The following is a 20,534-nucleotide window of genomic DNA, read 5'->3' as shown; positions in this document are numbered from 1 at the left end:
TGGTTAGGGTCCACAGGCCAGCAGGAACCACGGACTCTCCAGCTCTTGGAGTCTGTTTGCCTGACCAAATACCGGGCTCCGCTTAGTACATTCTGGGAACCCGGCCAACCTGACTGTAAGGGAGAATGGAGCGAGAGTTAGATTAATGAATCAGGAAGGGACCTGACACCAGAAGAAAGCGGCACTTGGAACCCTCCTTCCTCTGGCAGGAGTTCGAGCGGCAGAGAGCGGAGTCGCCGCGGCGCGCGGTGCAACGTGGGCCAGAAGAGGCGCGGCCTGGTCCCGCCCCAGACCTCCCACGTGACCACAGAGCAGGTTTCCCTCCGCCGGCGCCTTCTCCAAACCCGCGTGGCCAATTGTATCTAAGCTTCGGCCAGTCCGACCATCCGCACCCAGAGGAGGAGATGGTGCGGCCTCCCAGCTCTCCACCCCCAAGTCCCTCCGCGGGGGGCTGGGGCGGGGTCCACCACGGTTAGAGAGGCCGAGTGCCCAGCCCTCGCCCCTCTTCTGGGAGGAGTTCGGTCAGACCAGGACCGGGTTCCTGCCTTCACCGTCAGGCGGACTTCCCTTGCAGCCCTCCAATCCCGGAAGCCGAGGCTCATTGGATCACTAGCTGGGCCCAGGACTGAGCCGGGATTATACCACCTTCTTCACGCTCAGCGCTGGCGGGAGGGTGAGTTTCTCCTGCTGAGGCCCCATCTTTCTTTCAGAGGAGTTGGCCTTGATCCTTCACTACGGAGGTGTCCGCCCCGGGGCAGAGTGGAGAGCGCAGGTTCTGGAGGGGGCCAGCCTTGGTTTCAGATGTGAACTCTTCCTCTTACTCGCTGTGATCTTGAGTAAGTTCTGTTTCTCTGGACCTCAATTTCCACAGCGGTAAAATGAGTTCCTACATTAGGAACTTAGGGAGAATTAAATGAGATAAAGCTTTTAAAGAGTTCGGCACACACACACAAAAAAGAGTTCGGCACATATTAGATGCTCAGTAAGTTTTAGTTGCCATCTTCCATTTTGTTTGTTTACTAACGCGATTTTTTTCCAGGAGATCTGGCCTTTCTATGAAATTGTAGACATGCTTCTCAAAAGTAGCAGGAGGGGTTACAGTTTGCTTGCTCCGGCACCTGCCTTGAGTTTGAGAAAGCCAGGGTGTGCTTTTTGGTTGCTTTGGAGCTCTGTTACAGTGAGACTCGAATCTGAACCTTCACCAGATGGGGCTGTTATTAACTCTTCCCTTCAGTTTGACCATACGCAGGGCTGCAGGACCTACCTTAGCAGAGTCTTTATGGTTCTGATCAGGCCTGTTATTTTCCCCAAGGTCTCAGGGTTTTTTGTACAGGAGTAATCTCAATAGCATTCTCTCTGGAGCCATTGGGATTTTATTGGGGGGTGAGGGGCAGAGATAGTAAAGTTCCTTGATATTTTCCAGAGGTGATTCTTTCCAGGTTACCCAAGAAGGGAAAGGAAGAAGGCAGTGACTTTCTCAGATACCCAGCTGTCAAGATCTCTCCCCTTTGCCTCTGTGTGTATATTTGTGTGTGTGTGTATATATGTATGTATAGGGCAGGCAGTCTAGGAGTGAGGGGTTCAGACAGATGACATGCTCTGACCTCAAGGAGTACCCAGGTTTGTGAGAAGAAACTTATATAAACATACAACTGCAGCTGTGTGCACTAACTGTCAGTACATGGAAGGAGCCAGAAGTTTAAAGTGCTAGCTGAAGGATGAGCAGCTATTAGACAGGTAAGATTGGGACTTGGGGAAGGAAAGTGTGCAGAGGCCTGGAATCAAGTAACTAGTGGCTCACTCTGTAAACTCAGAAACATGGAGTCTGAAATGAGGAGGAAAAATGAGGACTGTGGGAGCCAGGTTATGAAGGGTATACTAAGGAGTCTGGACTTTGTCCTGGGTAGGAGAGAGCTGCTGGAAGAATTTGAACCTGGGAGTCACATGGTCAGTTGAAGTGAGTGGATTGTGGGGAGAGGGGCCACACTGGAAGCAGAGAGATCCCTGGTTCAGGTAGGGGTGGTCAGAACTAGAGCAGTGGCAGCAGAGGTAACTATGGATAGACTGGAGAAAGATTTAGGAAATGTGTTTTTTAAAGGTTTTTTTTTTTTTTCACATCAAGAAGTATGTGAAGTGTTATTGTAGTTTTAGGTTTTACATTACAGTTGAGAGCAAATAATATCTTTCTTTATATAGACAAGTACTAACAGGTTTGTTTTTTTTAACCCAGACAAATAGACCAAATCTTGGTCACCGTTACATAGATAGTATATGCTGGCTTTTTAGAAGTACAGAAGAAGATATACTCTCTTCCCCGTCACCTATCAAAATCATAATCTGATCATACTAAAAAAATACTTCAAATGAACTGAAATACTTTATTTAGATGGCTTTTTAAAGATCCAGTGAATTAAATGAGATAAAGCTTTTAAAGAGTTTGGCATACATATTAGATGCTTAATAAGTTTTAGTTGCCATCTTCCATTTTGTTTGCTCACTAATGATTTTTGCAGGAGATCTGGCCTTTCTATGAAATTGTAGACATGCTTCTCAAAAGTAGCATGTTGTCTGGTTTGTTTTCTCACTAGGGCCCTGAGTCCCTGTTGAGAAAAAAATGTACAGAAAGATCATGGGTAAGGCTCTGTGTAAAGTGCTTTAGATATAGTATCTCTTCACAAGATGGGGCTGAGATTCAAACCCAGGTCTGTGGAACCCCAGACCTTGAATTGTTTCCTCTGTGCTCTGCTGCTGGATTTGACAAGTACAGTTTGGACATGTTGAGTCTCACATAGCTGTAGGACACACCTGTGGAGATGAACAGAGGGAGCTGAATATACAGAACTGGGGTGGGAAGAATGAGTACTTAAATTGATAGCTGAAGACATGAGCTCTACTAGGGAGTGAGAAGAGGATTGGGGACAGAATCTCGAGGGACACCAACATTTATGGGAGGCTGAGGAAAGGTCCCTAAATGGAACAGTCATCCAAATACTGCTTCCTCTTTTTCCTGTGTTTTCTAGTTCCCCACATCCAGCCAGCAACTGTAGAGCCCTCTTTTGAGAAGGGAAGACTGAACCCCAGTGTGAAAGAACGTAAGTTCCGATAAAACCTGATTCCCGATGCTACCCTCTTCCACATCTCCTCATGCATACACAGCTTCTCTCTCTCTTACATTTAGAACAGCTCCCAGTATAACATGAGGGTTTCTGAGTGCTGCCGGGGTCCGGTGAGGCAATTCCTAACAAGTTCAGAGCCTATTAATGCAGGGCTAGGCTGGAAAGCTGTTGCCTCAGGCGGAAGATGAGGAAGTCAAGAACTGGAAGAGGATGACTTCCTGTCCTAGAGAAAAACATCTGTCTTCTGCTGGGGCCCCTCCATTTACTTCTTTGTAGCTCTTGTTCTTTGCAGATCTTTGTTAGGTCTTCCTACCTCCATGATCTCCCCCCACTGCACTCCCAAGCCTCAGACCTTTTGGTTTTCAGTTTCACCAACAAAAGAAAGGGAGAAACAAGCATCAAGTTTCTTCTTCCTTTTACCCTTAAGCATGGTTTTTGTTCAAGCTCTCAGCCCAGTTGTAATTTCCTAGCCCTCCTAGGAAATCTTAGAGAGGCCAATAGGTCACTTGTTTGGGGATCAAGCCCAGGAAATCAGCCACAGACTCTGATGTTAAATGGAAAGCTAGTTCCTCCTGTGAACTCCAGACATACTTGCCTGACCCCTGGAAAGTTTGGTAACAGAGAATTGCTCTCAGCAGTCTTTGGTTTGCTTCCCAGATGGACCATTTTTGTTTTAGCAGAAAGAAGTGTTCTCCATAACTGGTTGTGCTAGACGGACTGTAAAATTCTTCCTGAGTCAGAAGTATTAGGAAAGACAATTTTGGTGTGTAGGTTGTACACACAACTTCCCTTATTACCTGCTTTATCATAATCTTTTTTTTAAAAAATGTTTTTATTGCCCTTGCTGGTTTAGCTCAGTGGATAGAGCATCAGCCTGTGGACTGAAGGGTCCCACGTTTGATTCCGTCAAGGGCACATGCCGAGGTTGTGGGCTCAATCCCCAGTAGGGGATGTGCAGGAGGCAGCCAATCAATGATTCTCATCATTGATGTTTCTATCTCTCCCTCTCCCTTCCTCTCTGAAATCAATAAAAATATAGTTTAAAATGACCACTTAAATTGACACATTTCAATTTAAAATATTGTAAACAAGAATCTTAAAAGTTAACTGATATAAGCTTATACAAAGAAGAAATTTTACACTCATAGAGAAGTGCCTATATTTTAATTTTTTTGCTTGCTTTTTTAAAATTTTATTTTTATTGATTTCAGAGAGGAAGGGAGAAAGAGAGATAGAAACATCAATGATGAGAGAGAATCATTTATTGGCTGCTTCCTGCACGCCCCATACTGGGGATTGAGCCCGCATCCTAGGCATGTGCCCCTTGACCAGAATCGAACCTGGGACCCTTCAGTCCGCAGGCCGACGCTCTTCCCAATGAGTCAAACTGGCTAGGGCAGAAGTGCCTATATATATATTTTTTTTTAATATATTTTATTGATATTTTCACAGAGAGGAAGGGAGAGGGATAGAGAGCCAGAAACATCGACGAGAGAGAAACATCGATCAGCCGCCTCCCGCACACCTCCCACTGGGGATGTGCCCGCAACCAAGGCACATGCCCTTGACCGGAACCGAACCTGGGACCTTTCAGTCCGCAGGCCGACGCTCTATCCACCGAGCCAAACCAGTTAGGGCTATATTTTAAAAAAATGTTTTTATTAATTTCAGAGAGAGGAAAGGAGAGGGAAACAGAGATAGAAACATCAATGATGAGAGAGAATCATTGATTTGCTGCCTCCTGCATGCCCCCTACAAGCCTGCAACCTGGGCATGTGCCCTGACCAAGAACTGAACTGGTGACCTCTTGGTTCATGGGTCGACACTCAACCTCCAAGCCACACCAACTGGGCAACGATAATATTCTTGATGTCCTAAAAGGTATTGCTGACAATGAAATCAATCCTGAGAGAGTGATACTTACAGTACTGATGAGATCAAATGAAAAGCTTTCTACCTTACTTACTTTGGGGGTGAGCATTCTTTCTCCTTTCCCTTTCACTTGGATAACTCCTGTTCATTAAGACTTGACTCAGCCAAAACCGGTTTGGCTCGTTGGATAGAGCCTCAGCCTGCGGACTGAAAGGTCCCAGGTTCGATTCCGGTCAAGGGCATGTAACTTGGTTGCGGGCACATCCCCAGTGGGAGGTGTGCAGGAGGCAGCTGGTCGATGTTTCTCTCTCATCGATGTTTCTGACTATCACTCTTCCTTCCTCTCTGTAAAAAATCAATAAAAATATATTTAAAGAAAAAAAAAAAAAAAAAAAGACTTGACTCAGCACCTCCAAGAAGCCATCCTAGCCAGCGTACTCTTTTTTTTTTTTTTTTTTATAGCACTTGTGCAGATTTTGGTCATATTTCTTATATATTGCACCCATATTGTGTGCCCTCCCCCCCTCCTCCACCAGACCATAAGCTCCAAGAGGGCAGGGACTCTATTTGAATATCTGAGTCTAGCACAAGGCCTAGAATATCCATCATTTGCTGACTGAATGAGTATTCATTCTAGAGCCATTTGGAAACTTCTGATTTTCATAGCTCTTCAAAGGGGTTGCTCCAATCACCCACCTGCTTTTGTTCAGTTGGAAATTTTTTTAAAAATATATTTTATTGACTTTTTAGAGAAGAAGGGAGAGGGATAGAGAGGTAGAAACATCGATCAGCTGCCCTCTGCACACCTCTCACTGGGGATGTGCCCGCAACCAAGGCACATGCCCTTGACCGGAATCGAACCCGGGACCCTTCAATCCACAGGCTGATGCTCTATCCACTGAGCCAAATGGGTTAGGGCTGGAAATTTTCTTGCATCTGAAATTTTTTGCTGTCTGCTGCACTGAAATCCTGTGTCTAATTCACCTTACTGGAAAGACTCTTCCCCTTGACTCCAGGGAAAATCCAACTCATTCTTAAAAGCCAATGTAAATATTCCCTGGTTTTTGCTCTACAGAAGTCACTTGCTTTCTGTAGCACATTGTACATACATTGTCTACTGTCAACACATATATTTTATAGCTCTGTGTTTACCTGCCTTTTTCCATTAGTTCTTGAATCCTTGGCTCTGCCAAATTAGCTGTTAATATGGGGCAAATAACTTGATCTCTCTATGCCTGTTTTTTCATCTACAAAATATACTTCCCTTGTAAGAGCCACTGAGGCCTAGCAGCATGGTGTATCAGACCTCTGTGAGAGGAACTCAGAGAGTCTCTGTAGTTCTGACAAACTCCTGGGGAATGTTCATTTCATCTTCAGAGAAGTAACCCTTTCGTGAGCCTATTCTGTCACTCTGTCTCACATTGACTCATAATGGCCTTTGCCTGTCTTACTGGCTTGAGACCTTATGTAGTCAAGGCTAGGCACTTCTGGGGAGCCACCCTGCCTTTGTTTTTAGGTATTAGAGCTCTTTAACACAGACCTTTAGCCGGTGAAAGGAAGGGCAGCCAGTCTGGTGGTCTGGTTAATGTTTGTCCAGGAGCTACTGACTTTGGTTGCTTCTGGGCATATACACAACCACAAGTTTGTTCTCATCACCTCTGGGCCTCCTTTGTCACCCATGATTGACAGGAGTCTTGAAGCCCAAGCAGCACTGATCCCCACATCATTCTCTTCCCATTTCTGTTTCAGGAGGCAATGGCAGCTTCCTGTCTCCTCCTGCACACTGGGCAGAAGATGCCCCTGATTGGACTGGGCACCTGGAAGAGCAATCCTGGCCAGGTGAGGGATGGGGGATAGGGCTTCTTGTACCACTGCTAGGGAAAAGGCAGTATTTGGGAGAGAGTCCCTGCATTTTCCCTAGCAGCCCCATCCCTGTACTCCACTTAAAGTGGGATGAGCCTGGAGGGAAGTGGGAAAAACAAGGGAAGAAGGGCCTGGTGACATGTCCTTAGCCTACCCAGCTGACTCAGAGGAGGGGCTGAGAGGGTCAGCAGGGCAAAGGTCATAGGAAAGAACCCTTTCCCTAACTGGATCGACACTGAATCCTTTGGCAGATGTGGGACCCCTCTGATCTGGCCCATTGCTGACCCCTAATATGTCATCACCCTGTGCTGTGGTCTGATCATCACTGGGCTCATTGAGGGCTGGGCCTCTCTCATTCCAGAGGTAGTCACACAGAAGGTATTAGTCAGGGTTTGAAGAATAACTAGGTCAAGACCAAGGGTTAACCAACTTTTTTTGTTAATCCTCACTCAAGGACATATATATTTTTTAAATATATTTTATTGATTTCAGAGAGGGAGAGAGAGCTAGAAACATCAATGATGAGAGAGAATCACCAATCGGCTGCCTCCTGCATGCCCATACACTGGGGATTGAGCCCACAACCCGGGCATGGCTCTTGGCCGGAATCGAACGTGGGACTTTTCAGTCTGCAGGCTGACGCTCTATCCACTGAAACAAACCTGCTAGGGCCCGAGGATATTTTTCCATTGATTTTCAGAGAGAAGGTGGAAGGGAGGGGAAGAGATAGAGAAAAACATCAATGTGAGAGAGACACATCAATTGGTTTCCTCCTACATGCAACCCAACCAAGGCTGGGGAGCCAAACTGGCTAGGGTGCAAACTTTTTCATTATATATATATATTGATTTCAGAGAGTCAGGGAGAGGGAGAGAAGGAGAGAGAGATACAAACTTCAATGTATCACAAATCAGCTGCCTCCTGCATGCCCCACACTAGGGACTGAGCCTTCAACCTGGGCATGTGCCCTGACCGGGAATTGAACCGTCACCTCCTGGTTCATAGGTTGATGCTCAAACACTGATTCTCGCTGGCCAGGGCAAACTTTTTCTTTTCTTTTTTTTTTTTTTTAAATATATTTTATTGATATTTCACAGAGAGGAAGGGAGAGGGATAGAGAGCTAGAAACATCGATGAGAGAGAAACATCGATCAGCTGCCTCCTGCACATCTCCCACTGGGGATGTGCCCGCAACCAAGGTACATGCCCTTGACCGGAATCGAACCCGGGACCTTTCAGTCTGCAGGCCGACGCTCTATCCACTGAGCCAAACCGGTTTCGGCGCAAACTTGATGAACCAGATGGTTAATAATTTAGATTTTACTGGACAGATTGCAAGATGGAGGTGATTATGTACTTATGTAACCATTTAAAAATATAAAAATAGTTCATAGCTCAGGGCTAACAAAAAACAAAAGGCAGCTATGAGCTGGAGTTTATTGATCCCTGATGTAAACCCTTCCAGCCTGGGGGGCCTGGGAATGGAGACCCACTTTCCTAGGATAGATAGCTAGAAATTCAGCATCCACCTAGTGTTGGGCATCTCCCCAGCACTATGCCATTGTTCCTTGGGCATCTGAGTCCAAGTTTGGAGAGGTTTGGGGATTAAGCTTGCGGGGGGGGGGGGGGGGGTTTAGGCAGCGAGAACAGCCTCTTCTCTCTGGGATTTTGGCTAGTGTTTGTGGTGTGGTTGGATGACTCTGCCTTTTTCCCCTTTGATTTCCTTCCTACAGCTGCCTAGGACTGTGGAGCTGGGGTCTTTGTGCTCCAGGCAAGCACTGACATGGCAGGACAAGTCCAGCAGCTAGATGAAGGCAAGGGGTGGAGGTCAGAGACAGTGCCAACAAGGAGGCGGGCAGAATGAAGCAGCAGGGGTTGGGACAGAGGTTGGGGAATACGTCTGGGTAGTAAGAGCTGCACCTAGATGGGGATCTTGAATGCCATCTGGTTCTGCTTCTTATGCCATGTTTCTAGTCAAGTTTTTAGCAAATTAACTGGACCTGGCCTCCTACTTGATACCTGCTTTTTTCTCTTCTGGCAGAAGGCTCTGGGCCTAGCTTCCATCTCTATTTCCTTAATTTTCTCCCCCCTCACCTCTTTTGCTTGCCTGATCCCCCAGAGCATGCTTGGTTATATGGCTCCCTGAGGGTCTCTCACAATGGCCTTGGCCTAGGCATATTTATCTGTGTATCATGTTTCCCTAACCAGCTCCTCAGGGTAGGGAACCTGGCTCCATGACCTATACTTCTGCCCTCAGTCAATGTATTCGTCTTCTGAGCATGTAGCTGGGAACACGTTGTTAGTTTTTTTGCTGGGCACTGCTGAGATTGTTGGGTAGAAAGGAGCCTTGGAGGTTAGTGGGATGGGGACAAAGGGTTTGAGGTTTCTGGTCCCTTCCCCTAGACTAGAACCATCTTCCATCGTCTCTCCCCCACTGCATGGATGACTGCAGTGGTATGTTCCTGCCCGCTCCCGCCACCAGTGACCCTCCGAAGGGCAGCTTCTGGCCCAAACCAGCAGAGCTGAATCCCTCTGCTTCTCTCACCTGGCAGGTAAAAGCAGCTGTTAAGCATGCCCTGAGTGTAGGCTACCGCCACATTGATTGTGCTGCTATCTACGGCAATGAGACTGAAATTGGGGAGGCCTTGAAGGAGACTGTGGGGCCCGGCAAGGTGAGGACTGGGTCTATCAAGGGATGGGATGAGAGATCTAAGAGGTGGGGGTTAGGGGGTGGATTGGGGCCTGGCTGGAGGGGTCTGGCATCAGCTCCCTTCTAATTCCTCTCCCAGAGGTGAGGGTGGGTAAGACTGGGTGCCCATTGGCTCTTCTCATTATGGGCCCTGCCCACTGCACCAGGCGATGTCTCGGGAGGAGCTATTTGTGACTTCCAAGCTGTGGAACACTAAGCACCACCCTGAGGATGTGGAACCTGCCCTCCGGAAGACACTGGCTGACCTCCAGCTGGAGTATTTGGACCTGTACCTGATACACTGGCCTTATGCCTTTGAGTAAGCTTTGCCAGTGTCTTTATCCAGGGAATTAGAGGTTGGGGGAGTCAGTCATGTTAGTAACTTACCGTAAGTCACAGTAGCAGAGCAGGATAGGAACACTATCTGTGTGGCAAGCTGAGGAACTTGGCATGGGAACTCAGCCCTTTCTGCTACAGCAGCCAGGAATTTAGCTACAGAAAAAGGAGTGCAGCTTCACGTGGGTTCTATCTTAGGGTTTGCATGAGTGGTTCTGCTCCTGTATTCGTTCAGGTAAGCTACTAACTCCTGCTGAACTAGGCCCAGGTTGAAGTAAATAATAAGTTCTAGCCGAGGGTGTGAGAGGAGCCTACCATCTGCTCTGTGCCCTGTGCCAGAAGAAGGCTCCAAGAGCATGTAACTCTTTGAGGAGGAAGGCAATAAGGAAGCCTTCCCAGAGAAGAGGAGATACAATCTGCCCCTGGGAAGAAGAAGAGGGGAAATGGCCATTCCATATAGAGTAAACACCTGGGTCATGATCTGGAAGAGCGTAAAGCCATGCTTGTTTCTCAGTCTTGGACCTTTCCCCTTTCTGGGCTTGGAGTATGGGACATAGAGTGGCTGGGTGGGCAGGTAAGGCAGAAGCCTGGCATTTGTGCCCACTCTTGAGAGGCTGTCTTTCACTCAGGCGGGGAGATGACCCTTTCCCTAAGAATGCTGATGGGACTGTCCGCTATGACTTCATTGACTACAAGGAGACCTGGAAGGCTCTGGAGGCACTAGTGGCTAAGGGGCTGGTGCGGGCGCTGGGCCTGTCCAACTTCAGCAGTCGGCAGATTGATGATGTTCTCAGTGTGGCCTCTGTGCGCCCAGCTGTCCTGCAGGTGAGCACAGCATAGTAGGTCAGTTGTTTGGGGGTGAGGTGTATGTGCAAGAGCATGAGTGAGCAGATGATGGCTCTACTTCATGAAGATGGCTAGCAAGTTGTCAGAAATGTTGGTGTAGAATTCCTCTACATAGAGAAGGACATTGAAGTGTGGGACAAGAATGAAATAGACAGTGGAGAACAGTGATAAAAGAGGACTGAAGGGCCCGGTGGTTGAGCGTCGACCTATGAACCAGGAGGTCACGGTTCAATTCCCGGCCAGGGCAAATGCCCGGGTTGTGGGCTCCATCCTCAGTGTGGGACGTGCAGGAGGCAGCCGGTCCATGACTCTCTCTCATTATGGATGTTTCTCTCTCTCTCTCCCTCTCTCCCTTCCTCTCTCTGAAATCAATAAAAACATATGTATTAAAAAAAATAAAAGTACTGAAGGGAAGTAGGGGGGTCAGCAGTGCAGGTTGGTCTGGATGGCACAGCTAGGCAAGCTGGATGTCGCCACCCCATGGTGATGGGTTATTTCTTGGCTCAGGTGGAATGCCACCCATATCTGGCTCAGCATGACCTGATTGCTCACTGCCAAGCACGCGGCCTGGAGGTGACTGCTTACAGCCCTCTGGGCTCCTCTGATCGTGCTTGGCGTGATCCTAATGAGCCCATCCTGCTTGAGGAGCCAGTGGTCCTGGCACTGGCTGAAAAGTATGGCCGGTCTCCAGCCCAGATCTTGCTCAGGTGAGGGCAATCTTGGGGAAAGAAGGTCGGGTCAGAAAAAGGGCTCTTGGGTTGGGAGGTAAGGATTTAGGGGTTCCTTATCCAAGTGCCTGAGTGAGGCTAAGACTCTTGCCATGTGATCTGGGAGAGGCCACTCTGAATCATGTTCCCCATTCCAGGGGGCGCTCAGGAGCTTAAAGAAAAGGCTGCATGGAAGACAAAACAATGCTTATGAGTACTGACTCCTCTTTCTCATCTACCTTAATCCCCCACCGTAGGTGGCAGGTCCAACGAAAAGTGATCTCCATCCCTAAGAGTATCACGCCTTCCCGTATCCTTGAAAACATCCAGGTACTTGGTGATGGGTCCTGTCTTTAGGCCATTGGGACACAATCTGGCTCCAACTCTGCCAGGCTAAGAAGGCAGTGTTCTGGAACCCCGACTTTCACTTACAAAGCTGGCTTTCCTGACCTCTACTACCCATCCCCAGGTTTTTGACTTCACCTTTAGTCCAGAAGAGATGAAGCAGCTGGATTCCCTGAATAAAAATTGGCGATACATCGTGCCCATGCTTACAGTGAGTATGTTTCACACCCCCAGAGTCGGTGAATGTTAGATCTGGAGCAGGATTCTGACCCAAGCCTGGCCTCAATATTGCTGATCAGAGAGAGGAAGAATGGTGTTGGTAGGATTACTGCCCTGGACACAATAGGCTCTTTTTATTCAGCTTGGGAGGAAATAGTGGCTCAGGGATAAGAAGTATAACAAGTGAGTCCCAGTCTTGCTTTTCTATATCTTGTAAGCTAGATGTTATTTAACTTCTCCAAGCCTAAGCTTCCTATTTTTAAAATGATTCTAGTTCCTGACACATAGAACAATCTTAGTAAATGATATAAATGAGGGGAGCCTAGAAGGCATTCTCGGCCTTCTTAGATGGGTTGAAGTTGGGTTGCAGCCTATTGCACATAAGTAAATAAATAGTTCCTTCCCAGCTGAGACTGCAAACTTTATGTACCAGGCTATGGGTTTAGTGGGAATGCTGTTGACACTGTGGCATTCTATGAGGCTGGGGTCTTGTTATTGCCATTTGACATCATGCTGTACACAAGTGAGGTTCAGGAAGTTTTGGGAAAAGATGCCCTGCGTCTTTGAAATATTAACTCCTAATAGGGTCATATGTCTGTCTCTTTTCCAGGTGGATGGGAAGAGGGTCCCAAGAGACGCAGGACACCCTCTGTACCCCTTTAATGACCCGTACTGAAATCATAGCTTCCTTTCCATCTCTCCAGCTGTGAGGTACTGCCACCCCCAGAAAGATTTAATAAAGCCATTGAAACATCTACACTGCTTATTGTGTTGTTTGGCTGGTAGGACCTGGGATGGAACCGTTTCCCTTGGGGATACTGGGTACTACCTGCCCAGAGCCCAAACTCCCTTATTCTTCATTCTGGAGGAATCAAAATGGAGCTGAATTCAATTTGTGCTTTTCTGAACTGGTCCGCCATCTACAGGCAGCTCTGAGCACTGCATGCTGCCACCCCATGGCCCCCAGCTTTCTTACTGAGAATCCATAAAATTGGTCACCTCAGTATTGGTAACAAGGCAGTGAGAGTTCTGTGCATTGTTGAGCCTGAGTCTTGAGTTCCCACCCCATTCCCTACCTTGGTCAGTGCCCAGGCTTAGGAATATAAAGAGCCAACTTAATAGCTTGCAAAATCATGGAAAGGGGACACGGGCTTTTTCTGTCACACAGGACAATCTGTGTGCATAGGCTATCAAAGAGGGCAGAGTCAGCCCCAAAGCTTGTCACTCTGCACCTAAGGTCCTATTTTACATACTTAATAGTCCCATTAAAGGGCACTGAAATTTTTTGGAGGGTTTTGTGAAAATCCCTGTAGCCCTAGCTGGTTTGGCTCAGTGCATAGAGCCTTGGCCTGTGGATGAAGGGTCCCGGGTTCGATTCCAGTCAAGGGCATGTATCTTAGTTGCAGACTTGATTCCCAGTTGGGGGCATGCAGGAGGCAGCTGATTGATGTTTCTCTCTTATCAATGTTTCTATCTCTCTCCCCCTCTTTCTAAAATAAGTAAAAATATATTTAAAGTCCTAGCTGGTGCCCTAACTGGTTTGGCTCAGTGGATAGGGCATCGGCCTGCGGACTGAAAGGTCCCAGGTTCCATTCCGGTCAAGGGCATGTACCTTGGTGGCAGGCACATCCCCAGTAGGAGGGGTGCAAGAGGCAGCTGATTGATGTTTCTCTCCCATCAATGTTTCTAACTCTCTATCCCTCTCCCTTCCTCTCTGTAAAAAATCAATAAAATGTATATAAAAATAAATAAATAAATAAAAATAAAGTCCTAGCTGGTTTTGCTCAGTGGATAGAGCATCGGCCTGTGGACTGAAAGGTCCCAGATTCCATTCCGGTCAAGGGCACATGCCTGCTTTGTGCACTTGATCCCCAGTAGGGGGTGTGCAGGAGAATCATTGATGTTTCTCTCTCTCCCTTCCTCTCTGAAATCAATAAAAATATAATTAAAATATATATATTAAAAAGAAAAGAAAATCTCTATAAACTCCAGTCACAAAACTCATTTTGGTTTTCCAGTCAAAACACTGCTCTTCACTGAATAAATAATTATTGGGTACTTATGTGGGTTAGGCACAATGCTAGACCCTGGGGGTATAGATATAACCAAGACACATAGGTCCCTGTAGTCTACTTCAGAAAAGACTTTAAAGTAATTGCATAATTAGTTTAATTACAGTTGGAAGAAGTGCTGCACAAAAATACAGTGAGAAGCCTGTTTTTATCAACTGAGATCTGAAGGATGATAGGGATTAATTAGTTAAATGAGGTGAGAGTAGGAATAGTGTTCTGTGCAAATTGGGTAGCTTGAGGGAAAGGCCTTGAAACTGGAAGAAGTGGGAAAACCTAAAGAAGGCTTGTGTGAAAGAAACTGAAGGTGAGCAAAGGTAGAATGACACAAAGTAATGCTGGAATTAGGCAGAGGCTGGTGACTGAGGGCCTAGGAGAGTGGGTTAAGATGTGTTTGGGTTTTTTTAATCCTGAATGCTGCGGGAAGCCATGGAAGAGTTTTGAGGGAATAACATGGCGTGATTTATGTCTTAGAAACAACCCTGGTGCAGTGGATAAGTAAATGGAGGGAGGCGTGTTGGAAGTTAGTCTTTTGTCTCTGGCCCTTTCTACCTAGAATATTGTACTCCTTGGCCCATTCTACGGGCTAACGCCTATTACTTAAATGTTCAGTTTAGCTGTCACTTCTCTAGGACATCTTTCCTGACCTCACCCTACCCAGATGGCTTACTGTGTGATACCATGGCTCCCTCACACTTTCATGATCTACGTTTCCATGGTTATGAGGTAAACTATGATGTGTGTTAGTTTGTTGGGCTGCTGGAACAGTGCCACACAATGGGTGGCTTAAACAACAGAAATTTATTTTCATACAGTTCTGGAAGCTAGAAGTGGAAGATAAGTTATTAGCTGACTTGGTTCCTTCTGAGGGACATGAGGGAAGGAAATGTTCTAGGCCTCTCTCTATTTCACTTGTAGATGGCCATCTTCTCCCTGTCTTTACATTGTCTTCTCTGTGTATGCATATGGTAAGAACACCAGTCATTGGAATAGGGCCCACTCCAAAATACAGTCACATTCTGAGGACTAGCATATAAATTGAGGGCGGAGGACAATTCAGCTCTTATAAGGAAGCAAGAAGTTATAACGTGATGCCAGACTGGTATGGGTCAGTGGTTGAGGGTCGACCCAGGAACCAAGAGGTCGCCAGTTTGATTCCTGGTCAGGGCACATGCCTGGGTTGCAGGCTTGATCACCAGTATGGGGCGTGCAGGAGGCAGTCGATCAATGATTCTCTCAGTGATGTTTCTATCTCTACCCCTCTCCCTTCCTGTCTCTAAAAATCAATTAAAAAATATTTTTAATGAAGTTACAGGAAATTATTCATTCGTCCTGGCTGGTGCTGCTCTGTGGTTAGATTGTTCGCCCATGCACTGAAGCAGGGGTCCTCAAACTTTTTAAACGGGGGGCCAGTTCACTGTCCCTCAGACCGTTGGAGGGCCGGACTATAGTTTAAAAAAAAAAACTGTGAACAAATTCCTATGCGCACTGCGGGCCTGGGACGAGTTGGCTGCTAAGCAGGACAGGCAGTGGCACCCTGTGGGCCAGATAAATGTCCTCGGCGGGCCGCATGTGGCCCGTGGGCCGTAGTTTGAGGATGCCTGTGAAGGGCCTCAGCTTTCCATTCCGGTCAAGGGCATGCACCTGAGTTGCAGGTTCAATTGCAGTCCTGGTCAGGGCACGTGCAGCATGCGACCAATGTGTCTCCCTCATATTGATGTTTTTCTCTCTCTCTTTCTTCCCCTTCCTCCCTCCCTTCCACTCTTTCTAAAAAGAAATGAAAAAATATCCTCAGATGAGGATTTTTAAAAATTCACTAATAAACTGACTACTTAAAAATGGTTCTTGATTCAGATATCTCATCCTGATTAACAGCATTGTTCTATAGACATCTTTGACTAATCATTGGACTGTGCAGTGCACATTCACTACAAAGTGAAATTGCAGATCTTAAAAAAAGATGCAGTACTTTATGAAGCAATTAAAATGTGATGTTGGGGAACTTACTCACTTCACCAAAGCCATTGCAAAGTGAGGATCTGAAAGTTAAACTTAAGAAAATGGAAGAGAACAATGCTAGACTTCAAAGGAAGGTGTTTGGAATATCCAAGTATTAAGGAAGGTCTTTGGGAAAACTAAGAGTATTTTTGCAAAAAGGATTTTTATATGATTATTGTTTTTGAATAAAAGACCACAGGCTCAGAATTTTAAAATGAGACCTGTCTTTATAAGACCACATTCCAGAATGAAGAGAGTGCTCACCAGCCAGAGGCTAGCACCACCACATTCCAGTTCATAACATCAAAATTCTTTATACACAAGTGCAATCTAAGACCGCTTTCAGAAACTGTTTTGTAGTCTGGAAAGGAGGAGGGGGTGTCTCACACTCAAGTAGGAAAAGGGAAACCTGACATTCTTCAAGAGAGAGACTGTGAAGCTGTAGTCAAAGACTGACAAATTTTAAAAAGGGTACTTGAAAATGAGGACTGATAACATATAGTACATTTGAAAGAAGTCACAGTATTTGTTCGGGAAAAGATGATCTATGAAGGACTCCTGTTTCCCTCTGAAACAATGACAAGCAATGCTCTATATTTTTAAAATCAAAATATAGTTAACATACAATATTATAGTAGTTACAGGTGTACAACAGTGATTTGACATTTATGTACCTTATGAAGTGATCACTGCAATAAATCTAATAACCATTTGTTACCAAAGTTATTACAATACTAGAGGCCCAGTGCACTCGGGGGGTCCCTCAGCCCGACCTGCACCCTCTCACAATCCGGGACCCCTTGGGTAGGGTCCCTAGGCCTGGCCTGAGATCAGGGCCTATCAGGGCTTACCTTCCCCCGGCTACAGGCAGCTGGCCCCACCCCTGCTGCTGCCACTTCTTGCCATCTGTGCAGTACTTCCCACCCCACCCCCACTCCCCGCCACAGGTGGCCTCCCTCAGCAGGCAACAGGCTGGGTTTCGATGGCTTGGCTGGCCTGGGCCTCCCTCTTTCTTTGCTGGGGGGCCTGCAAGGGGCCATCTGCCTACCTGATCACCCCTAACCACTTGCCTGCCTACCTGATCATCCCTAACTGCTGGTCTACCTGATCACCCCTAACCACTCTGCCTGCCTGCCTGCCTGATTGCCCCTAACCACTTGCTTGGGGGCAGGGCCAGCCCAGTGAAGGGCCATGATGATCTGGTCTCTGGTTTTTTACTTTTATGTAGACAGGTTTCAAAAGGGAATGGGTATAGCCCTAGCCAGTTTGGCTCAGTGGATAGAGCATCAGCCTGCAGACTGAAGGTTCCCAGGTTCAATTCCAGCCAAGGGCACATGCGGGGGTTGTGGGCTCGATCCCTAGTGGGTGGGGGGGGGTGTGCAGGAGGCAGCCCATCAATGATTCTCTCTCATCATTGATGTTTCTATCTCTCCCTCTACCTTCCTCTCTGAAATCAATAAAAAATATTTTTTTTTAAAAAAAAGGGAATGGGGGTTGGATAGAGCGTCGGCCTGCGGACTGAAGGGTCCCGGGTTCGATTCCGGTCAAGGGCATGTACCTTGGTTGCGGGCACATCCCCAGTGGGAGATGTGCGGGAGGCAGCTGATCGATGTTTCTAGCTATCTATCTATCCCTCTCCCTTCCTCTCTGTAAAATATCAATAAAATATGTTTAAAAAATAAAAAAATAAAAAAAGGGAATGGGTGTAAATGTATTTGTTCAACCCATACATTTAACTGGAAATCCTCTCTAAATCTTGCTAAATATAATTTTAATTTTCCTCCCAAGATAAAGTCCCATTTATCCTCATTACTTACAATGAAATATTGGTTTCTATTTTATCTTTAAAATTGATCTTAGAGAGAGGAAGGGAAGGAGAGAGAGAGACATCGATCAGTTGCCTCCCACATACATGTGCCCTGATGGGGGATGGAACCTGGTATGTTCCCTGACCAGGAATTGAATCCACCACCTTTGGTATTTGGGACAATGCTCCAATCAACTGAGCCACGTTAGCCAGGGCTATGGCTTTTATTTTAAATAGATAATCTTTGAAAATTTTCCAGTTCTAATTATGATTACACTATTATTGCTTTAATCATTCATTCAATAAGTTCACTTTGAACAAGTAGTATGCGTCAACCACTATTGTATGCATTGTGGATTTAGCTGTAAACAAAACAGAAAAGGTTGCATGGAGCCTACATACTTAGAAGGGTGAGAGATTTTTAAAAAAACCCACAAGTGCCGAAACCGGTTTGGCTCAGTGGATAGAGCGTTGGCCTGCGGACTGAAGGGTCCCGGGTTCGATTCCGGTCAAGGGCATGTACACTGGTTGCGGGCACATCCCCAGTGCGGGGTGTGCAGGAGGCAGCTGATCGATGTTTCTCTCTCATCGATGTTTCTGGCTCTCTATCCCTCTCCCTTCCTCTCTGTGAAATATCAATAAAATATGTTTAAAAAAAAACAAACAAAAAAAAACCCCCCACAAGTAAGTTAACTTTAGATTTTGATAAGTATAATGGGAGAAATAAACAAAGGGAAGCTAATATTGATTAGGTGGGTAGGGAGGCCTGATTTCAATCAAAATTAGCTTCCCTTTGTTTGAAATGAGGCCTAACAGATGAATTCGAGGCTATCACTCAAAATATTGGGAGAAGACCTTTCTAGGTAGTGAGGCAGCAAGTGCAAAGACCCCTGGAAATGACCCTTGGGCATTCTGAGCAACAGAAAGGAGACCAGCATGGTAAGAATATTGTGGACAAAAAGGAGCCACATGCTAACCTGATGAGGTAAGGCCTGCATGGTGGCCTTGCAAACTCAGAGACCTAAAGTAACCATAAAGGATGGTCTGAAATTAAACTTTTTAACTAAGAGCAGAAGGTAGTCATGTCCTAGGCTAGAATCTTCCCTGAAAAAAATGTCAATCTTTTCCTTAACCTGTCCGTTGTCCTGTGTAATGTCAGTGTAACTCCCCTTTTTCTAGACCCCTCAGGGCACAATCAGTGCACCCAGGGCAGAGACCATAAATCCTTTTCATTGTTATTGTTACCATGTTAATTGTTGACTGTTAGCTATCCTGTACCCACCTATGTAAAAGATGTGTCTATCATTTTACTTTTTTTTTTTTTTTTCAAATATATTTTATTGATATTTTACAGAGAGGAAGGGAGAGGGATAGAGAGCTAGAAACATCGATGAGAGAGAAACATCGATCAGCTGCCTCCCGCACACCTCCCACTGGGGATGTGCCCGCAACCAAGGTACGTGCCCTTGACCAGAACCGAACCCGGGACCCCTCAGTCCGCAGGCCGACGCTCTATCCACTGAGCCAAACCGGTTTTGGCCATTTTACTTTTTATCCAATCCCAGGTTTCCCTGCTTTGCTTTCCCCTACCTCCCAAATCTACCACCAATGCATTTGATGTAATCCAATTATGTATTCTCTTTTATTTTATTTTATTTTTAAAATATATTTTATTAATTTTTTACTGAGAGGAAGGGAGAGGGCCAGAGAGTTAGAAACATCAATCAGCTGCCTCCTGATTGCCCCTAACCACTTGCTTGGGGGCAGGGCCAGCCCAGCGAAGGGCCATGATGATCTGGTCTCTGGTTGTTTTTTATTTTTATGTAGACAGGTTTCAAAAGGGAATGGGTATAGCCCTAGCCAGTTTGGAGATGTGCCCGCAACCAAGGTACATGCCCTTGACTGGAATCAAACCTGGGACCCTTCAGTCCGCAGGCTGACGCTCTATCCACTGAGCCAAACGGGTCAGGGCCAATTATGTATTCTCTTTTAATTGTAATGTCTAAAATAAGGTGCAAACCTATGATTCTCTGGAGTGTTATCTCAATGCCTTGAGATTTTGCTTCCTGGCAATTTTTAACAGTTTGGTCAAATAAACTCACAAGAATTCTCTATAGCCGAAACCGGTTTGGATCAGTGGATACAGCGTCGGCTTGTGGACTGAAGGGTCCCAGGTTCGATTCCGGTCAAGGGCATGTACCTTGGTTGCGGGCACATCCCTGGTCGGGGATGTGCAGGAGGCAGCTGATGGATGTTTCTCTCTCATCGATGTTTCTGACTCTCTATCCCTCTCCCTTCCTCTCTGTAAAAAATCAATAAAATATATTTAAAAAAATTATTCAAAAAAGAATTCTCTATAGGTTTGAATGACTCGGTTAAGGAAGAGAGTAGTGTGAGATGAATTTGGAGAGGTGAATGGAGCCAGATCATGTAGGACCTGTAGGCAATGATAAGGAAAGTGACATTCAGTAATTTGATCTACATTTAAAAAACACTTTTCTGGAGAGGGTTAAGCAAAGACCAAAGGCTATAGTAGTACAGGCAAGATAATGGTGGCTAACCTTGGATCAGAGTGGTGGTAGTAAAGACTTAGAGAAGTGAATAGATTTAAAATCAATATTAAAATATTTTTCATTAAAAAAATATTTTTCATAAGACTGAGTTCCT

At 46.1% G+C, this 20,534-nt stretch overlaps 1 protein-coding gene across 8 annotated transcripts; it reads left to right on the top strand.

Moving 5' to 3' along the window:
- The first annotated feature begins 285 nt into the window (after positions 1–285).
- AKR1A1 (aldo-keto reductase family 1 member A1) lies at positions 286–12,748 on the top strand. 8 transcript variants are annotated; one of them, XM_080656243.1, is made up of 11 exons: positions 299–407; positions 711–836; positions 3,021–3,092; positions 6,738–6,827; positions 9,404–9,523; positions 9,708–9,859; positions 10,506–10,701; positions 11,230–11,429; positions 11,687–11,759; positions 11,899–11,985; positions 12,604–12,748. In XM_080656243.1, exons 4-11 carry the CDS (start codon positions 6,744–6,746, stop codon positions 12,667–12,669), a joined length of 978 nt encoding a protein of 325 aa, XP_080512369.1. In that variant the 5' UTR covers positions 299–407; positions 711–836; positions 3,021–3,092; positions 6,738–6,743; the 3' UTR covers positions 12,670–12,748. The 8 variants fall into 8 exon arrangements, 5 of the variants coding, with proteins under 5 accessions (XP_080512366.1, XP_080512369.1, XP_080512367.1 ...); XR_013959936.1 differs by lacking the exon at positions 711–836 and adding an exon at positions 575–673 and having other exon boundaries at positions 303–407; positions 11,687–11,739; XM_080656242.1 differs by lacking the exon at positions 711–836 and adding an exon at positions 575–673 and having other exon boundaries at positions 303–407.
- Positions 12,749–20,534: the final 7,786 nt, after the last annotated feature.

The sequence above is a fragment of the Plecotus auritus genome (assembly GCF_963455305.1).
Source record: "Plecotus auritus genome assembly, chromosome: 2".
Taxonomy (NCBI): domain Eukaryota; kingdom Metazoa; phylum Chordata; class Mammalia; order Chiroptera; family Vespertilionidae; genus Plecotus; species Plecotus auritus.
The sequence above is the reverse complement of the archived record's forward strand: the minus strand, read 5'-3'. Positions and strand labels throughout refer to the sequence as shown.

Bases quoted from the DNA above. Each gene is read 5' to 3' on its own strand.
- AKR1A1 (XM_080656240.1), top strand. From the start codon at position 6,744: ATGGCAGCTTCCTGTCTCCTCCTGCACACTGGGCAGAAGATGCCCCTG. The intron at 6,828-9,403 runs GTGAGGGATGGG...CTCACCTGGCAG, and splicing joins GGAAGAGCAATCCTGGCCAG to GTAAAAGCAGCTGTTAAGCA. The intron at 11,986-12,603 runs GTGAGTATGTTT...TCTCTTTTCCAG, and splicing joins ACATCGTGCCCATGCTTACA to GTGGATGGGAAGAGGGTCCC.